Source organism: Hyaena hyaena, unplaced genomic scaffold (genome assembly GCF_003009895.1).
Source record: "Hyaena hyaena isolate Hyena2069 unplaced genomic scaffold, ASM300989v1 scaffold_2137, whole genome shotgun sequence".
NCBI lineage: Eukaryota > Metazoa > Chordata > Mammalia > Carnivora > Hyaenidae > Hyaena > Hyaena hyaena.
Window position 1 is genome coordinate 52,277 of NW_024082771.1, and position 14,902 is coordinate 67,178.

General features: G+C 44.2%; 2 protein-coding genes across 2 annotated transcripts; both read right to left on the minus strand.

Moving 5' to 3' along the window:
* Positions 1-416: 416 nt before the first annotated feature.
* On the minus strand, positions 417-2,838 carry LOC120227277 (CMP-N-acetylneuraminate-beta-galactosamide-alpha-2,3-sialyltransferase 1-like). The gene is made up of 7 exons (XM_039225420.1): positions 2,749-2,838; positions 2,273-2,643; positions 1,933-2,111; positions 1,652-1,846; positions 1,450-1,498; positions 1,227-1,346; positions 417-728 (listed from the first exon to the last, which is right to left on the minus strand). The coding sequence occupies exons 2-7, from the start codon at positions 2,594-2,596 to the stop codon at positions 573-575; spliced, it is 1,023 nt and encodes a 340-aa protein (XP_039081351.1). The 5' UTR covers positions 2,597-2,643; positions 2,749-2,838; the 3' UTR covers positions 417-572.
* A 6,483-nt stretch (positions 2,839-9,321) lies between these two features.
* Positions 9,322-11,655, minus strand: CUNH20orf173 (chromosome unknown C20orf173 homolog). The gene is given in 7 exon segments (XM_039225413.1): positions 9,322-9,539; positions 10,238-10,289; positions 10,456-10,564; positions 10,699-10,846; positions 10,849-10,876; positions 11,340-11,381; positions 11,383-11,655. Coding segments are annotated over 7 exon segments (702 nt in total). The 3' UTR covers positions 9,322-9,489.
* Positions 11,656-14,902: the final 3,247 nt, after the last annotated feature.

The following is a 14,902-nucleotide window of genomic DNA, read 5'->3' on the forward strand; positions in this document are numbered from 1 at the left end:
AATAATATTAATATTATTACTTAATTACTTTATTCCATGAAACCCATTATATAGTTTCAAAAATAATACTAATATTATAATACATCTGCTAAGTGAAGTTTAAAGTTTCTTTGTAGTTCTTTTTGTCCACAGAATATATCCTCCAAAGGATACATAATATATTGAGTACCAAAGGAACTTGAAATAATTCTTTTCTCTGGTGCTTATATTACCAATCTGATATATAGTTAGGTCCATTTGATTTGTTCTCAACTTTAGGGTTTGCTTTTTCCTCTTTTTCATTTGATCATATTTTTTGCTGAGGTATATATGTATACATATACACATATAGTGTGAGATGTGTATATATATGTCATATGGGGATATGTTTGCTGTTAAGAATCTGGGAGAGAATGCAGCCTTTAACACCACCAGGATCCATTGGGAGGAATAAGCTACAGTTTTATTTAGAGCAGAGTGATTTATATCCAGGATCACTTGAAGCCCCAGTCCTTCTCTGATACACCATGGTCCCTTTAACTCACAGCCAGCCTCCTGGGGCTTCCAATGGGGTGAACAGGTTGGAAAACATTTCAGTTGTAAACAACAACCTTCCCCTCACATTCCAGCTTTAAGATGACCTTTCGCTCTTCTTTGAAGTTGTGTATGTTACTCTTGAGCCAATATTTATCATCCCAGTAATGGGACAACCTCATGAACTCATCTGTCCCAAAACCAAATAAGGATACCTGGGAAATAGGATAAGATAGGAAAGGGCCACGGGGTCGCAGGCTGGATCCTGTCCTGCCTCCATGCCCACCAGCCACCCTTCAACAAACACTCATTTAACATCCAGCGTGACAGTCTTCCTCTTGGACCTTGGAGGAGAACAGAGCTCACCTCTAGCGAAGACATACTTTGAACACACAGTGTGACCCTGGAGTCCAGTAAAGAGAGTGTCAACTAGTTGTTTCTGATTATTGGCGGAAAAGAGGATTCCCCAGGGAGACAAGAGAAGGGGACTTCCAGGCAGAGGCAGCAGTGCGTGAGAAGGTAGGAGGGAGCTGGTCTGTTTGGGGAATGCCAAAAAGCACAGTGTGTGAGCTTGGAGAGAGAAGGTGGTGGTAGTTAGATCATGAAGGGTCTTGAAAGCCAGTTAAAAAACTTTAAACTCAACCTGAAGTCCCTGGGAAAATGGACATTTTGACAGAAGGATGAAGGTCAGTGAGTTGTAGAAGTTGTCTTACCTGGTCACAGGTGTGCAGGGCATACAACAAACCCACGAAGCCCAAGGATGGAAACCAACCATGCTTCCCCAGCCAACGATCCTGGACATACTGGAGAAAGGTGAGGCTGAGCACCAAGACCTAGAGAATATAAGGGAGAGTGCTGACCTGAAGGGCATCCCCTTCAGGCTATGAGCAGCCATGTCATCCTGCTCCTCCCCCTTTACCCTCCCAGATCTCTCACCTTGTCTTTGTTCTTGTTACTTCCACTGGGGACCTGGACTATCTGAAATCTAAAAAGGGATTGGGGTGTTTCAGAATTTCAGAGTCATTTAACACAGCAGCCCCCAAGCTTAGGTAAGCCTTGAGGGTGCCTCAAAATTCAGCAAGGGTCCCTCTGGAGTCCCCACTGTCACCCCCTACAATGGCTCTGCTCACTGCCATACCCAGGGTTTATTGGGCTTCTGAAGCTCTGTTCCCATAGCACTTCCATAAACCACTTTAGGCCAGATGAATTCAGAGGAAGCAGCAGCAGCTGGGTACCATGATCCCGTGTGCTAGCCATCTCGGGGTACATAATGCGCATGGTGGTTTTGTTGCCCACATCTGTCTCAAAGCCTAGGACAGGGGCCTGGTTCATCCTAGAAAGGAGAGCAGGGTGGACATTTGGAGGAGGAAGTGGATTTGGCCTGACCTTCCTGGTCTCCACCTCCTCCTCTGCTCCCACCTGAGGACCATGTCATGTTGGTTAATCCTGAATCCATGGCCAGAGCCACGTAGGAACCTTGAGTTTCCAACCACTGCACAGGTCCGGCAGCTGGACCCCACATAGCCCTGTGGATGTCTGGGAGACTCTTCTATTGGCTGCTGCTCCTGATCCTCAAACTCTTTCTTTGACTTGACACCCTGAAGTTCAGAAAAGCATAGTAGGGAGGAATTTAGGAGTTCATCTCAGACTCTCACTATCTTTGGAAGAAGGTTAGAGCTTGGGGCCATAAAGAGAGAGATGTTCAGGGCATGGGGTTGGGAGAGCTGGGACTGGACAGAGACCAAGACTGTGCACTGACCAACCACAATATCAAGGCATCCGAGGACATGGGCTCTTCTGACCTCTGCACAGGCTCAATGGCCCTTACAAAGCGTTCATCAAACCAGTCAGATCCTCCACGCGTGTGGAGGCAGGCAGGGCACTCGAAGATCTCAGATGAACACATACACTTCCTGAAAGATCCAAAGCAGTGGCAGGATTCTGGCCTTGAATGCATTCTGGCCTTTTCATGGATGTCATTCTGGCTGAACTCTTGGCTCAGGAAGAAGGCCATCAGCCACAATGTAAGTATACAGGCAGCTACCAGACTTGGCTTCAGGTATTGAACTGTCATCTCAGGCATCCATGATGATGCCCCAGCAGACGGTAGATTAGCTCTGACACCTGGTACTGGGAAGGAGGAGGGGCTGGGGCCAACAGACCAGTGCCCCCTGTCCTGATGGCTTCCGTTCCTCCCCTAACCCTTCACACCACATCTCAGTCCCAACACCTCACCTCTTGCTTTCTCAGCCACCTGCTAACCGCTAAAAGGAACTCTGCCAAGGCCTGGACTGGAGGTTGAGAAGAAGGGAGAGGTGACACTTGTATGCTGTGGTCGCCCAGAGGAGATTGACACCCAGTGAGGTCTTTCATGCCAGCCCAGTTATAACAGGGACCTCATCACAGACACCACATTGTGACCTCCACTCTGAAAGCTTATTCTCAAGTCCCCCTCCTTTACTTTGGCATTCAGCCCAGAGCCCAGCTGACAAGGGAGGCTTGAAAGTCAAGTGTCAAGGGAACAAGACGGTGAGAAGGAATGGGTATGTGCCAAGTCTGATGTAGACAAGCAGGAGACAGAGAAGGGAAAGGAAGGGCCGCTTGGCCCTTTTTTTAAACTCTTTAAAAAATATTTTAATGTATTTTTGAGAGAGAGAGAGAGAGTGCGAGTTGGGGAAGGGCAGAGAGAGGGGGAGACACAGAATCTGAAGCAGGCTCCAGGCTCCCAGCTGTCAGCACAGAGCCCGATAGGGAGCTCGAATTCACAAACAGTGAGATCATGACCTGAGCCAAAGTAGGATGCTTAACTGACTGAGCCCCCCAGTCCCCCATGGTCTATTCAACTCTTAAAACCTCTCGGACATTGAATTCATTTTCTTTTTGAGAATTATCACCAAGGTAAATACATGCAAATTATTTTTTTGAAAACAGAAACAGAAACAAAAATCATACTATCCAGAAAGGCTTTAACGTGAAGCAGCTGACCTCGGTCGTCTTTACCTGAAGTCTCTCCTCAGACACATCCTCTTCTATCCGTTCTTCAACATTTGCTTCCATATCTCTAAATAATATGCTCATACCGCTGTATCATACTAGGTGTACACTAGCTGCTATGTATGATCGTATCATTATGTTTAGTAGTACCCTCTTGGTCACTTTACAATTTTATATAATGGACCCTAACATCTATTTCTCATTCTGTCACCACGAGACAAGATTTCTTGAAGTCTTTCTCTTTAAGATGACAATGCTGTACCATACACTTCTATTTGTCAATTATTTTCCCTTTACACATCCCAACATTGATATTTTGAACTTCTACATCATCAAGGATAATATTTACATTCTGTTGTGTCATTAAGTTTCAAGTGTTTTGTCTCTAGCAGTGCTATCCAAAAGAAATATGTGAACCAATACTTAACCCCGTATGTCTAAATATTGCCATTCCAGGGGCGCCTGGGTGGCTTAGTCGGTTAAGCGTCTGACTTTCGCTTGGGTCATGATCTCGCGGTTCGTGGGTTCGAGCCCCGCGTCGGGCTCTGTGCTGACTGCCAGCTCAGAGCCTGGAGCCTGTTTCAGAGTCTGTGGCTCCCTCTCTCTCTGACCCTCCCCTGCTCATGCTGTCTCTCTCTCCTAGAAATAAATAAAACATTAAAAAAAAATTAAAAATAAAAAAATAAATAAATATTGCCATTCCAATATATATGCAATATAAAAATATTATTGAGATATTTTGCATTCTCCTTGCTTGAAACTAAGTCTCCTTTTTAAAAAAAATATTTATTTTTGGGAGAGCACAAGCAGGGGAAGAGGCAGAGAGAGGGGGACAGAGGATCTGAAGCAAGCTCTGCACTGACAGGCTGTCAGCAGCAAGCTCAACGTGAGGCTCGAACTCATGAACTGCGAGATCATGACCTGAGCTGAAGTCAGACCCAGGCACCCTGAAGCTAAGTCTTCTAAATTCCAAATTGTATTTTACACCCATGGTGCATCTAAATTTGAACACTCAGTTTTCATCAAATACATGATCTATACCTTTTATAAAATTTTATAAGCTAAAAAGTAGATTTACATATCAAAGTTATAAAAAGCATACTTAAGGGTTTTCCAATAACTGAATTGTGTTCACTTTTAAATTTAGATTAATGAAAATTTTTATTCCTTACTTGCACTAGCTACATTTCACATGCTAATCCACCATATTGGATGGGCAAGAACTATAGACTGATTCTAAAAGTCCAAATTCTATTATGCTCACATTATTGTAACTAGACAAATATTAGTTCCTGTAGAGTCTGATAGTGAACTAGGACTACTTTCCTTTTACTGTTCATTATAATTTCCTAAGAAAGGGTATATAGAAGATAAATGTCTTTGAATCCTTGCATGTCTAGAAAAGCCATTATTCTGCTTACAGTGGGTAGAATTGTGTCCCTGAAAAAAAATATGTTCAGGTCCTGGTCCCTGATACTTGTAAATGTGACCTTATTTGGAAATACAGTCTGAAAATGTAATTGAGTTTTTAAAAATTCATGCTGGATTAGGATTGGCTTAATCCAATGACTGGTGTCCTTAAAAAATGAGGGAAATTTGGGAACTGAACACACAGGGCAGAGTGCTATGGGACAGATTCTCCCTCAGAATCTCCAGAAAGGACCAACCTAAATTTTGGACTTCTAGCCTCCAGAACTATGAAAGAATATAAATTTCTGTTGTTTTAAGATACCTAGGGGTGCCTGGGTGGCTCAGTTGGTTAAGCCTCCAACTTCAACTCAGGTCATGAACTCATGGTTTGTGAGGCAAGCCCCATATTGGGCTCCACCCTGACAACTTGGAGCCTACTTGGGATTCTTTCTCTTCCCCTCTATCTACCCACCCACCCCCCGTTTAAGCTCACACATGCTGTTAATTAATTAATTAATTTAAAAAATAAAAGAGAAGATTCATGGGACACTTGGGTGGCTCAGTCAGTTAGGCATCGACTCTTGGTTTTGGTTCAGGTCATGATCTCACTGTTTGTGAGTTCAGGCCCCACGTTGGGCTCCTTGTGTGGGAAGCTGAGCATTTTTATGTACCTGCTGGCCATTTGAAGGTCTTCTTTATTTTATTTTAAATTTTTTAATGTTTTCTTTATTTCTGAAAGAGACAGAGAGACAGTGTGAGCAGGGGAGGGTCAGAGAGAGAGGGAGATACAGAATCTGAAACAGCCTCCAGGCTCTGAGCTAGCTGTCAGCACAGAGCCCAAGGCGAGGCTGGAACCCATGAACCGTGAGATCATGACCTGAGCCAAAGCTGGATGCTTAACCGACTAAGCCACCCCAGGCGCCCCTGTAGGTTTTCTTTAGAAAACTGTCTATTCAGTTTCTATGCCCATTTTTCGATTGGACTGTTCATTTTTTTTTTTTTTTTGCTGTTGAGTTATATGAGTTCTTTATATATTTTGGATATTAACCCCTTATCAGATACATGGCCTGCAAATATTTTTTCCTATTCTGTAGTTTCCCTTTTCATTTTATTGACTTCCTTTGCTGTGCAGAAGCTGTTTAGTTTGACGTGGTCCCACTTGTTTCTACTTGCATGCACTGCCTTTGACAAATGGCTATTATTATAGCTGGAAAGCCATAAGCCTCGCATGCAACTTTCCTTAGTGACTTCATGCATATCTGAACTTGTCACCAGTTCTTCCACACATCTAACATCCAATAATTATGATAATTTTTTTGTTATGATAAAAACTACATAAAGTAAAATTTGCCATCTAACCCATTTTTTTAAAATGTTTTATTTATTTCTAGGAGAGAGAGAGAGAGAGAGAGAGAGAGAGAGAGAGAGAGCGCGAGCAGGGGAGGGTCAGAGAGAGAGGGAGTCCAGACTGAAACAGGCTCCAGGCTCCGAGCCGGCAGTCAGCACAGAGCCCGACGCGGGGCTCGAACCTACGAATCGCGAGATCATGACCTAAGCGAAAGTCGGACGCTTAACCGACTAAGCCACCCAGGCGCCCCTAAACCATTTTTAAATGGGCAGTTCAGTAAAGTATATTTACATTTTGAAAGAGATCTCCAGAACTTTTTCATCTTGCAAAATTGAACAATAATTTCCCATTCCCATCCCCACCCCCAGTCCCTGGAAACCACCATTATAACTTTCTGTTCCTATGAATCTGATTACTCTAGATACTTGGTGTAAGAGGAATCATACAGTATTTGTCTTTTTGTGTGTGTTTTATTTCACTTAGCATGTCTTCAAGGCTCATTCATGTTACCAAATATGACAGGATTTCCTTCCTTTTTATGTCTTTAAATTGTATTGATATTAAATACATATAAAAGAATATAACAAGAAAAATACCCATGCACTTATCTTTTTTTTTTATGTTTTTCATTTTTGAGAGACAGAGACAGACAGAGCATGACTGGGCAAGGGGCAGAGAGATAGATAGACAGAATCCAAAGCAGGCTCCAGGCTCTGAGCTGTCAGCACAGAGCGTGATGTGGGGCTTGAATTCATAGACCCAAAGATCTAATCTGAACGGAAGTCAGACACTTAACCAACTAAGCTACCCAGGCACCCTTCCCATGTACCTATATTAATGAATATAGCATCATAAATATCATTGAAGGCCTTTGGTGTTCCTTCTTCGTTGCCAGATGTTAACACTGTGGAGAATTTGGTATTTATCATTCCCTTGGCTTTTTCTTGTTACGATATCTATGTGTATCTAAACATTATTTAATTTTGTATATTTTTTAACGTTGTATATGCAATCACACTATATGTATTTTTGTGCAACTGCTTTTTTTTGTTGAGGTGAAATTCACATAACACACAATGAACATACATAATACAACGAACCATTTAAGTGTACAATTCCATGGCATTTGGTGTACTCACAATATTGTGTAGCCACCAGCTCTCAATACTTTCAAGACTTTTTCAACACCCCATAAAAACACTCTGTACCCATTAAATAATCACTCACTAGTCTCTCCTGTCCCCAGCCCCTGGTTACCACTGAGTTTTCTGTTCTTATGGATTTTCCTCTTCCAGATAGCTCATATAAAAGGGATCATACAATGTGACATTTTGTGTATGACTTCTTTCCCTTAGCTTAATGTTTCTGAAGTTCTTCTAAGATGTAGCACGTATTAATACTTTACCTCCCCCCCTTTTTTTTGGTTTATTTCTTTATTTTGAGAGAAAGAGAATGTGTGTGCATGCACACATCAAAGAGGGGCAGAGACAAAGGGAGAGAGAGAATCCCAAATGTACAGTGTGGAGTGTGATACGGGGCTCAATCCCATGAACCGTGAGATCATGACCTGAGCTGAAATCAAGAGTCAGATGCTTAACTGATTGAACCACCCAGGAGCCCCAATACTTGGCTCCTTTTGATGGCTGAATAATATCACATTGTATGCACATACCACAATTCGTTTATCCATTCATCCACCGATAGACATTTGGGTTGTTTCCACCTTTTTTAACTATTGCAAATAATGCTGCTAATAAACATTTGTGTACACATGTCTGTGTGGACATATGTTTCTGTTTCTCTTGGGTATCTGTGGAAAAGCAGAACTGCTGGAGAATATGGTAATTCTATGTTTAACTTTCTGAGGAACTGCCAAACTGTTCATTATGGCAGTAAGGCGATGAGTTGCTGCCCACAAGCTCACTGCCCTTATCACATACTCACCGCTCTCATGTCACCGCAGGAGAGCGATGAAGACATAGTTTGGGCTCCAGTTCTAGCAAAAGATAACCTGAAAGCTTTCCTATTACAAAAATCCAGAACTGCTGGTCAAAACATAGTATTACATTTTTTTAGTTGTGTTCATTTTTTAATGTGTAAGATAGTTCTGTGGTACATAGTGCAAGAGGTACAAAAAGTAAACAAAAGGGAAGACTCTTTCCCCGCCTTGTTCCCCACTTATTCTCCAGAAATAAATTCTATCCCCAGACACACCACCATTCCTAATTAGTCTTGTGTATCCTTCCTTAGTTCACTGAAATTTTTCTAAACGTATGTATTGTTTTAATAAGAACTTTTATTTTTTAATGCTTTATTTATTTTTGAGAGAGAGAGAGAGAGAACGTGTTAGAGAGGGGCAGAGAGAGGAGGAGACAGAATCTGAAGCAGGCTCCAGGCCCTGAGTTGTCAGCACAGAGCCTGATGCAGGGCTCAAAGTCACAAACCACAAGATCATGACCTGAGCTGAAGTCAGACACTTAACCAACTGAGCCACCTAGGTGCCTCTAGTAAAAACAACTTTAAATGCAGAGCAGAGGCCAAAATAAAAACATTTGGGAGTCTCCAGATGAAAAGAGAACTGAAAAACAGGTCAGTGCTGCCTGAGGGGTCCAGGAATTTAGGAGGTTAATGCCTGTGTGGGCAAAGGACCTTGAGCCCAGAGGAGGTGGAGAAGGAACGGGGGCCCCTCAAAACACTGGGAACCGCAAGGAGCTGAACCTTCAGTAAAAAGCTAAACTAGGAACCCACCCCCAGCTTAGGATGAAACATAAAGCCTTATCTCTGTCATCAGATGGAAAAAGAGCTTCTTCCCCCAAGAACTCAGTCTGGCCTTGTACTTTGTGTGAGCTTGGGTCTAAATAAATGTACACAACCTTGCATGATCTGGGATCAGACAGAAATTAACGAAAATATTGCCCCTGAGATCTGGATATCAAGTCTGGCCCTTCCTCCCCTGACATTGTCCTCATAGACAACAGACACGACCAGAATTTTATTCAGCACCATATAATTTCCTTTTGCCTGTTACCCATGCTGCTACTGCTGTCATCCCAACAACCCGCTTTGCTGAGGTCCAAAGGACTAGGACCTTCATGGACTCTGCAGGGTGTCACGTGTGGACAGTGAGTTTGCCCAACACACTATAGCTAATTTCCATTTCAGCTTCCATGCTCTGCATGTACAGAAGCTTCTGGTAGCCATTGGTCTGATTAACAGCCTCCCAGTTATTGCACCCCTTTCTTTGCTTTTCTGATCCAAATCCAAAGCAGGCATCCTGGTGAATGAGAGAGGAATGTATGTGTCAGTAGGCTGAATACTGTCTTTGTCTCAGCTCCCCTCATTCAACATCAAGTGTGACAGACTGCCTCCTGGAGTGGGGGGAGAACAGAGCTCATCTTCTCCAGGAAAGACACACTATGAACACACAGAGGGACCCTCGAGCCCAAAAAATAGAATACCAACTAGCTGCTCCTCATCATCTTAGAGGGAGAGAAGATTCCCCAGGGACACAAGAGAAGGGCGTTCCAGGCTGAGGCAGCAATGTGTGAAAAGACAGAAGGCAGCTGGTGTTTGGGGAACACCAGGAAGCCCAGTATGTGAGACTGGGAGAGAAGAAGGGAGGGGAGGGGTCAGATTATGCACCATCTTGAAAGCCAAATAGAAATTTTAAGACTCTATGCTGAAGGTATAGAGGAGAGAAGTCTTGTGTGGGTCTTGTGTGAGAAATGGACAAGACTCTTTCCTAACCTGGCCACAGATGTGCAAGACACAGAACAGAGCCATGAGCCCCAAGGATGCACACTGACCCTAGTCATCCAGCCAGTCATCCATGCACACTGACACCTAGTCCTGGATATACCTGAGGAAGGTGGGGCTGATGACCAGGAGGTGGGGAAGAAGGGAGAGGGGTCTGACTTGGGCCCCTTCCCATAGCACCCCACAGCCACATCTTATTCCCTCCCATATCCTTACCTGGTCTTTGCTGTCTTCCATTCCATTGTGGAACTGAATGACCTTCCAAAATCTAAGAGAATTGAGGAGTGGGGGAGTTTCAGCAGGCTGAGACCTGGAAGGTTCTGCAGGTGTTCCTAATAAGTCAGCAGAAGGTCTCTCTGGAGCTCCTTAGTCCTCCCCTGCAGTGACCTTCCCTCATCCCCAAACTAAGAACATCTGGAGTCCCAGACCATCACGTCCTCACTTGGAGCATCTGAAGTCCATGCCAGACCAGAAGGCTTCAGCAGCAGCACCAGCTGTCTCCAAGAGCCCTGGCTGCTGGCATTCCCAGGATAGATGAAGTGTCTTGTAGTTTGGTTCCCCACCATCTCAATGCTCTGGACAGGGCCCTGGTTCATCCTGGGAAGGAGAGCAGGAACTGCCAGAACTCTGAGGACACCCTTGACCTTCCCACATCCTGCCCTCTCCCCAGAACGTACCCGAAGGCTGGGGTCCATTGGTTGACATTGTTGTCAAGGCCAGAGGCCCGCAGTATCTTGGAGTTCCCCACCAAAGTACAAGTCCCACAGTAGAAATGGAAATGGCTCACCGAGTGTCTGCGAATCACCTTAAACATCTTTTCCCACATTTGCCAAGCCCACTTGCTGAGTTCATGCCCTGCAAACAGCAGAAGGGAAGAGATTGGGGGTTGGGTCCAGGGTATCAGCTCTAGTAGAAGGAAAGCAGACCTGGAGAGTGAGACCCCACTCCTGATGGTCAGGGGTTGAGGTTGTGAAGATGAGAGGTGTGGGGCGTCTGGGTGGCTCGGTCAGTTAAGCATCTAGCTCTTGATTTCGGCTCAGGTCATGATCTCATGGTTCATAGGTTCGAGCCCTGCATCAGGCTGCACTGACAGTGCAGTGCAGAGCCTGCTTGGGATTCTTTCTCTCCCTCTCTCTTTACCCCTCACCCACTCAAGCTTGTGCTCTTTCTCTCTCTCAAAATAAATAAATAGACTTAAAAAAAAGATTAGAGGTACACTAAGCCAGGAATGAGGGCAGGGGTTTGGGTGGTAATGTAGAATATCGGCTAGGCTTTGGAAGGAAAAGGCAAGGGACCAGGCCCAGGGTTGACCACTAACCAGCCACCAGAGCACAGCATCAGGGGTCATGGACTCTGTTGCCCATCATTGCCAGGTACTCCATCGTCTTCTGAAAGCATTCAGCAAACCAGCCCCGTTCTCCAACTCTGCGGTGGCAGAGGGAGGAGTTTAGTGTCTCAGATGGGCAGCCATTTTTCCTGAGTTTGAACCAACGGCAGTTGCAATGCCCTGGTACCAAGACCATCAGATTTCCCTGAGGTGCCAATTCAGGTTTTGGATCCAGACAGGGGGCCATCAGCCACACAACGAGCACCCAGAAGCCCCACAGGCCAGAAATCTGCCACAAGTGCTTCATGTTCAGCCCAGATGACAGGTCTTGTGGCAGGCAGCAGACTTCTCTTCCTGGGACTGAGAAGAAGGAGGAACTGAGGCTCCAGCATATCTCTGTCCCACTGGCCCCCATGGCTCCCCAACCATCCACACCACACCTCCTCCCAATCTATCATCTCCTGCTTCCATATCCATTTGCTTACCTCCAAAGAGGACTCTGGCTGTCCCTGGGATGCCAGACTCAAGGAGAGAGAGATAACATATGGTGGGTCCCATATCCTCCCCACAGGAGGAAGACTTAGCTCTCAGTGGGGTCCTCTCTGCCACCAGTTACACCATAGATCTCATCACAAAGTACACATTGTGACCTCCCTCCTGTAGCCTACCTGGGCAAAGCCACCACTCTATCCTGTCTGGAATACACCAATGGCCTACACTGAACCTAAGATCTACAGGGACAGGGACGAAACTTGTCTGTCTTCTTTAGTTCTGCACCCCTAAGACTTAGAATCATTTAACAAGTATTTATGGGATACATGAACAGAGTTGAGAGGGAACTTAAATACTAGCTAGTGTGAGTGTGATGCCCCCCCCCCCCCATTGTGTAACTTCGGCTCAGACCTCTCGTCTGTTCTGTAGACCTCATAGCCAACAGCCTAGGTGTCTCAGAGACCTCTTACGCTGAGCCAGCCTGAAGCTGAACTCACGATTTTCCCTTTAAACCAATCCCTTCCCAGGACTTCCCCTTCTGGATAAATGTCCTTCCAGTCACCAAGTCGCCGAAGCCAGAAAACTGCGTGCTCTCCTTGGATTTCTCCCATCTCCTACAAATTTCCAAACTATTTTCAATCCATTTGTTTCTGTCTCCAGATCACCTTCGTCACCTCCTCTCCACTGCCAGCCCCTTAATTCAATCTTCACCAGCAGAAAATATTAAAAAACAAAATGGAAACAAAGGTTTAGAAACCTTTTTTATTTGTTTGTTTAATCAAAATGTTTTCTTCCCCGGCTTGAGAACAATAAAACAGTTCAACCTTAACTCATGGAAATCTGCACTGGATATTTTATGGCTTTTAAAACAATTTGCCCAAACAATCAGATTAAGGTCTGTAGTCTAATTAATTGTATTGCACTGATGCCCATTTCCTGGTTTTTGGGGACTCTATGGTAAGATGCTACCATTAAGGGAAACTGGGAGAGGGGTACATGGGACTTCCCTTTACTATTTTTGCAATTTCTTATGTGCCTATAGATATTTCAAAACAAAATTTTTTAAAAATCATCTAGAAAAATACGCATAGTAACCTTTATTGCAGTCCCCTTTATATTAACTGATATAATCCTTTTTATACAAAAAAATTACCTTTTCAACCATTTTAAAGTGTACAATTCAGTGACATTTAGTACATTCACAATGCTGTGGAGCTCCAGAATATATTCATCCCCACAAAAGGCAACTCCATTCCCATTAAACAATTAATTTCCATTTCCCTCTTCTCCAGACCCTGGCAAGATATGACTTTTTAAAAGTTAAAACATCTTGAGTCACCTGGGTGGCTCAGTCTTTTAAGCAACTGACTCTTGATTTTGGCTCAGGTCATGATCTCACAGTTCATGGGATGGAGCCCAGTGTCCAGCTCTGGGCTGATAGGTGAGAAGCCTCCTTGGGAGTCTCTCTCTCTCACTCTCTCTCTCTCTCTCTCTCTTTCTGCCCCTCCCCCATGTGTGCGCACATGCTCTGTCTCTAACAACTTTGTTGAGGCATAATTTACAGGCCATAAAATTAACTTATTATACTTAACACTTAATAATATACTTAATATTTTAAGTATACATTTCCATGATTTTTTAGTAAATTTATGCACATGTGCAAGCATCACCACCATCTGATTTAGAACATTTCCAGGGTGCCAGGGTGGCTCAGTCAGTTAAGTGTCCAACTTCGCCTCAGGTCATGATCTCATAGCTTGTGGGTTCGAGCCCCATGTTGGGCTCTGTGCTGACAACTCAGAGCCTGGAGATTGCTTCAGATCCTGTGTCTCCATCTCTCTCTGCCCTTCCCCTACTCGCACTCTGTGTCTTTCTCTCTCAAAAATAAACATTAAAAAAATTTTTTTAAAAAGAACATTTCTATCAGAGACCCCTCATTCACATCTACTGTGAATCCCATTCCAAGCAACCACTAACCTACTTCCTCTATAGATTTGCCTGGTTTGATCATCTCCTATAAATGGAATCACACAGAATGTAGTTTCTTGTATCTGACTTCTTTTTCTAGGATAATGTGTTTGAGGTTTATATTGCAGTAAGTATCAGTAGTTAGTTACCCCCCACCCCCGCTTTTTTTTTGAGAGAGAGAAAGAAAGCATGAGTGGGAAGAGAGGGGCACAGTGAGAGAGAGAGAATCCCGAGCTGGCTCCACACTCAGCATGCAGCTCTGTATAGGCTCCATCCCACAACCCTGGGATCGTGATCAGAGCCCAAATCAAGAGTTGGAGATTCAACTGACTGTGCCATCCAGGTGCCCCTAGTTCCTTTTTTTTTTTTTTTTTTGATGAGTAGTATTCCATTGTGTGGATATGCCACTTTTATTCAGGTTACACCTAATTACACAGCTTGAGCCAATAAGGCTTCTTCCCTATGCCAGTGGAGTTCTGTGTGGTTTGGGGAACACACTGAAAATTCAGGCAGTTTATAAGTTTTCCCATCTTTTACTTTCTGCCTGCTTAGGGCCTGACATTCAGCCTCTCCAGTCTCTCCTGGGCATGTGTACAGGCTTGTGCAAGTGGGCAGCTTTCCGGACCACCGGGGACGTGTGAAAGCGTATCAAGGTCCACTATGGCCATCTTGTTGCCAGATCTCTCTTTGACACATCTGGCTGGCTTGCCACTCTGTTGTTTGTCCCACCCAGTATCACAAATTCACGTTAGCTGCCATGATTGTTTGCCACTAGTTGCTCTTGTTTTCAACAATGTCTATGGACGAGTGTTTTCCAAGCTCTGCTCCAACTCAGATCAGCCCCAGCACCAGTTTCTTGTCCTCAAAAACTTCTCCACTCTAGTAGGATTGCACCACAGACCTGGATGGGGAAGACAGGAGCAGCCCTTGGGTAAAATGATGTGGAATCTCATTGTTTTGTGCAGATTTGGTAGTTTTTCTTGAATAAATGCTGATATATGTGACATGTCAATTTCCGGAGTCTCGAAGTGACTGTTCATGACAATTTTGTACTGTCTTATCTTTGCTTTTTAAGGAGATTTGCTTAGCTCCTC

Excerpts from the sequence above, each read along its gene's own strand:
- LOC120227277 (XM_039225420.1), bottom strand. The coding sequence starts at position 2,596 with ATGCCTGAGATGACAGTTCAATACCTGAAGCCAAGTCTGGTAGCTGCC. Across the intron at positions 1,499-1,651 it reads AGAAGCCCAATAAACCCTGG|ATTTCAGATAGTCCAGGTCC; the intron begins GTATGGCAGTGA and ends ATCCCTTTTTAG. Across the intron at positions 729-1,226 it reads CCCTGCACACCTGTGACCAG|GTATCCTTATTTGGTTTTGG; the intron begins GTAAGACAACTT and ends CCTATTTCCCAG.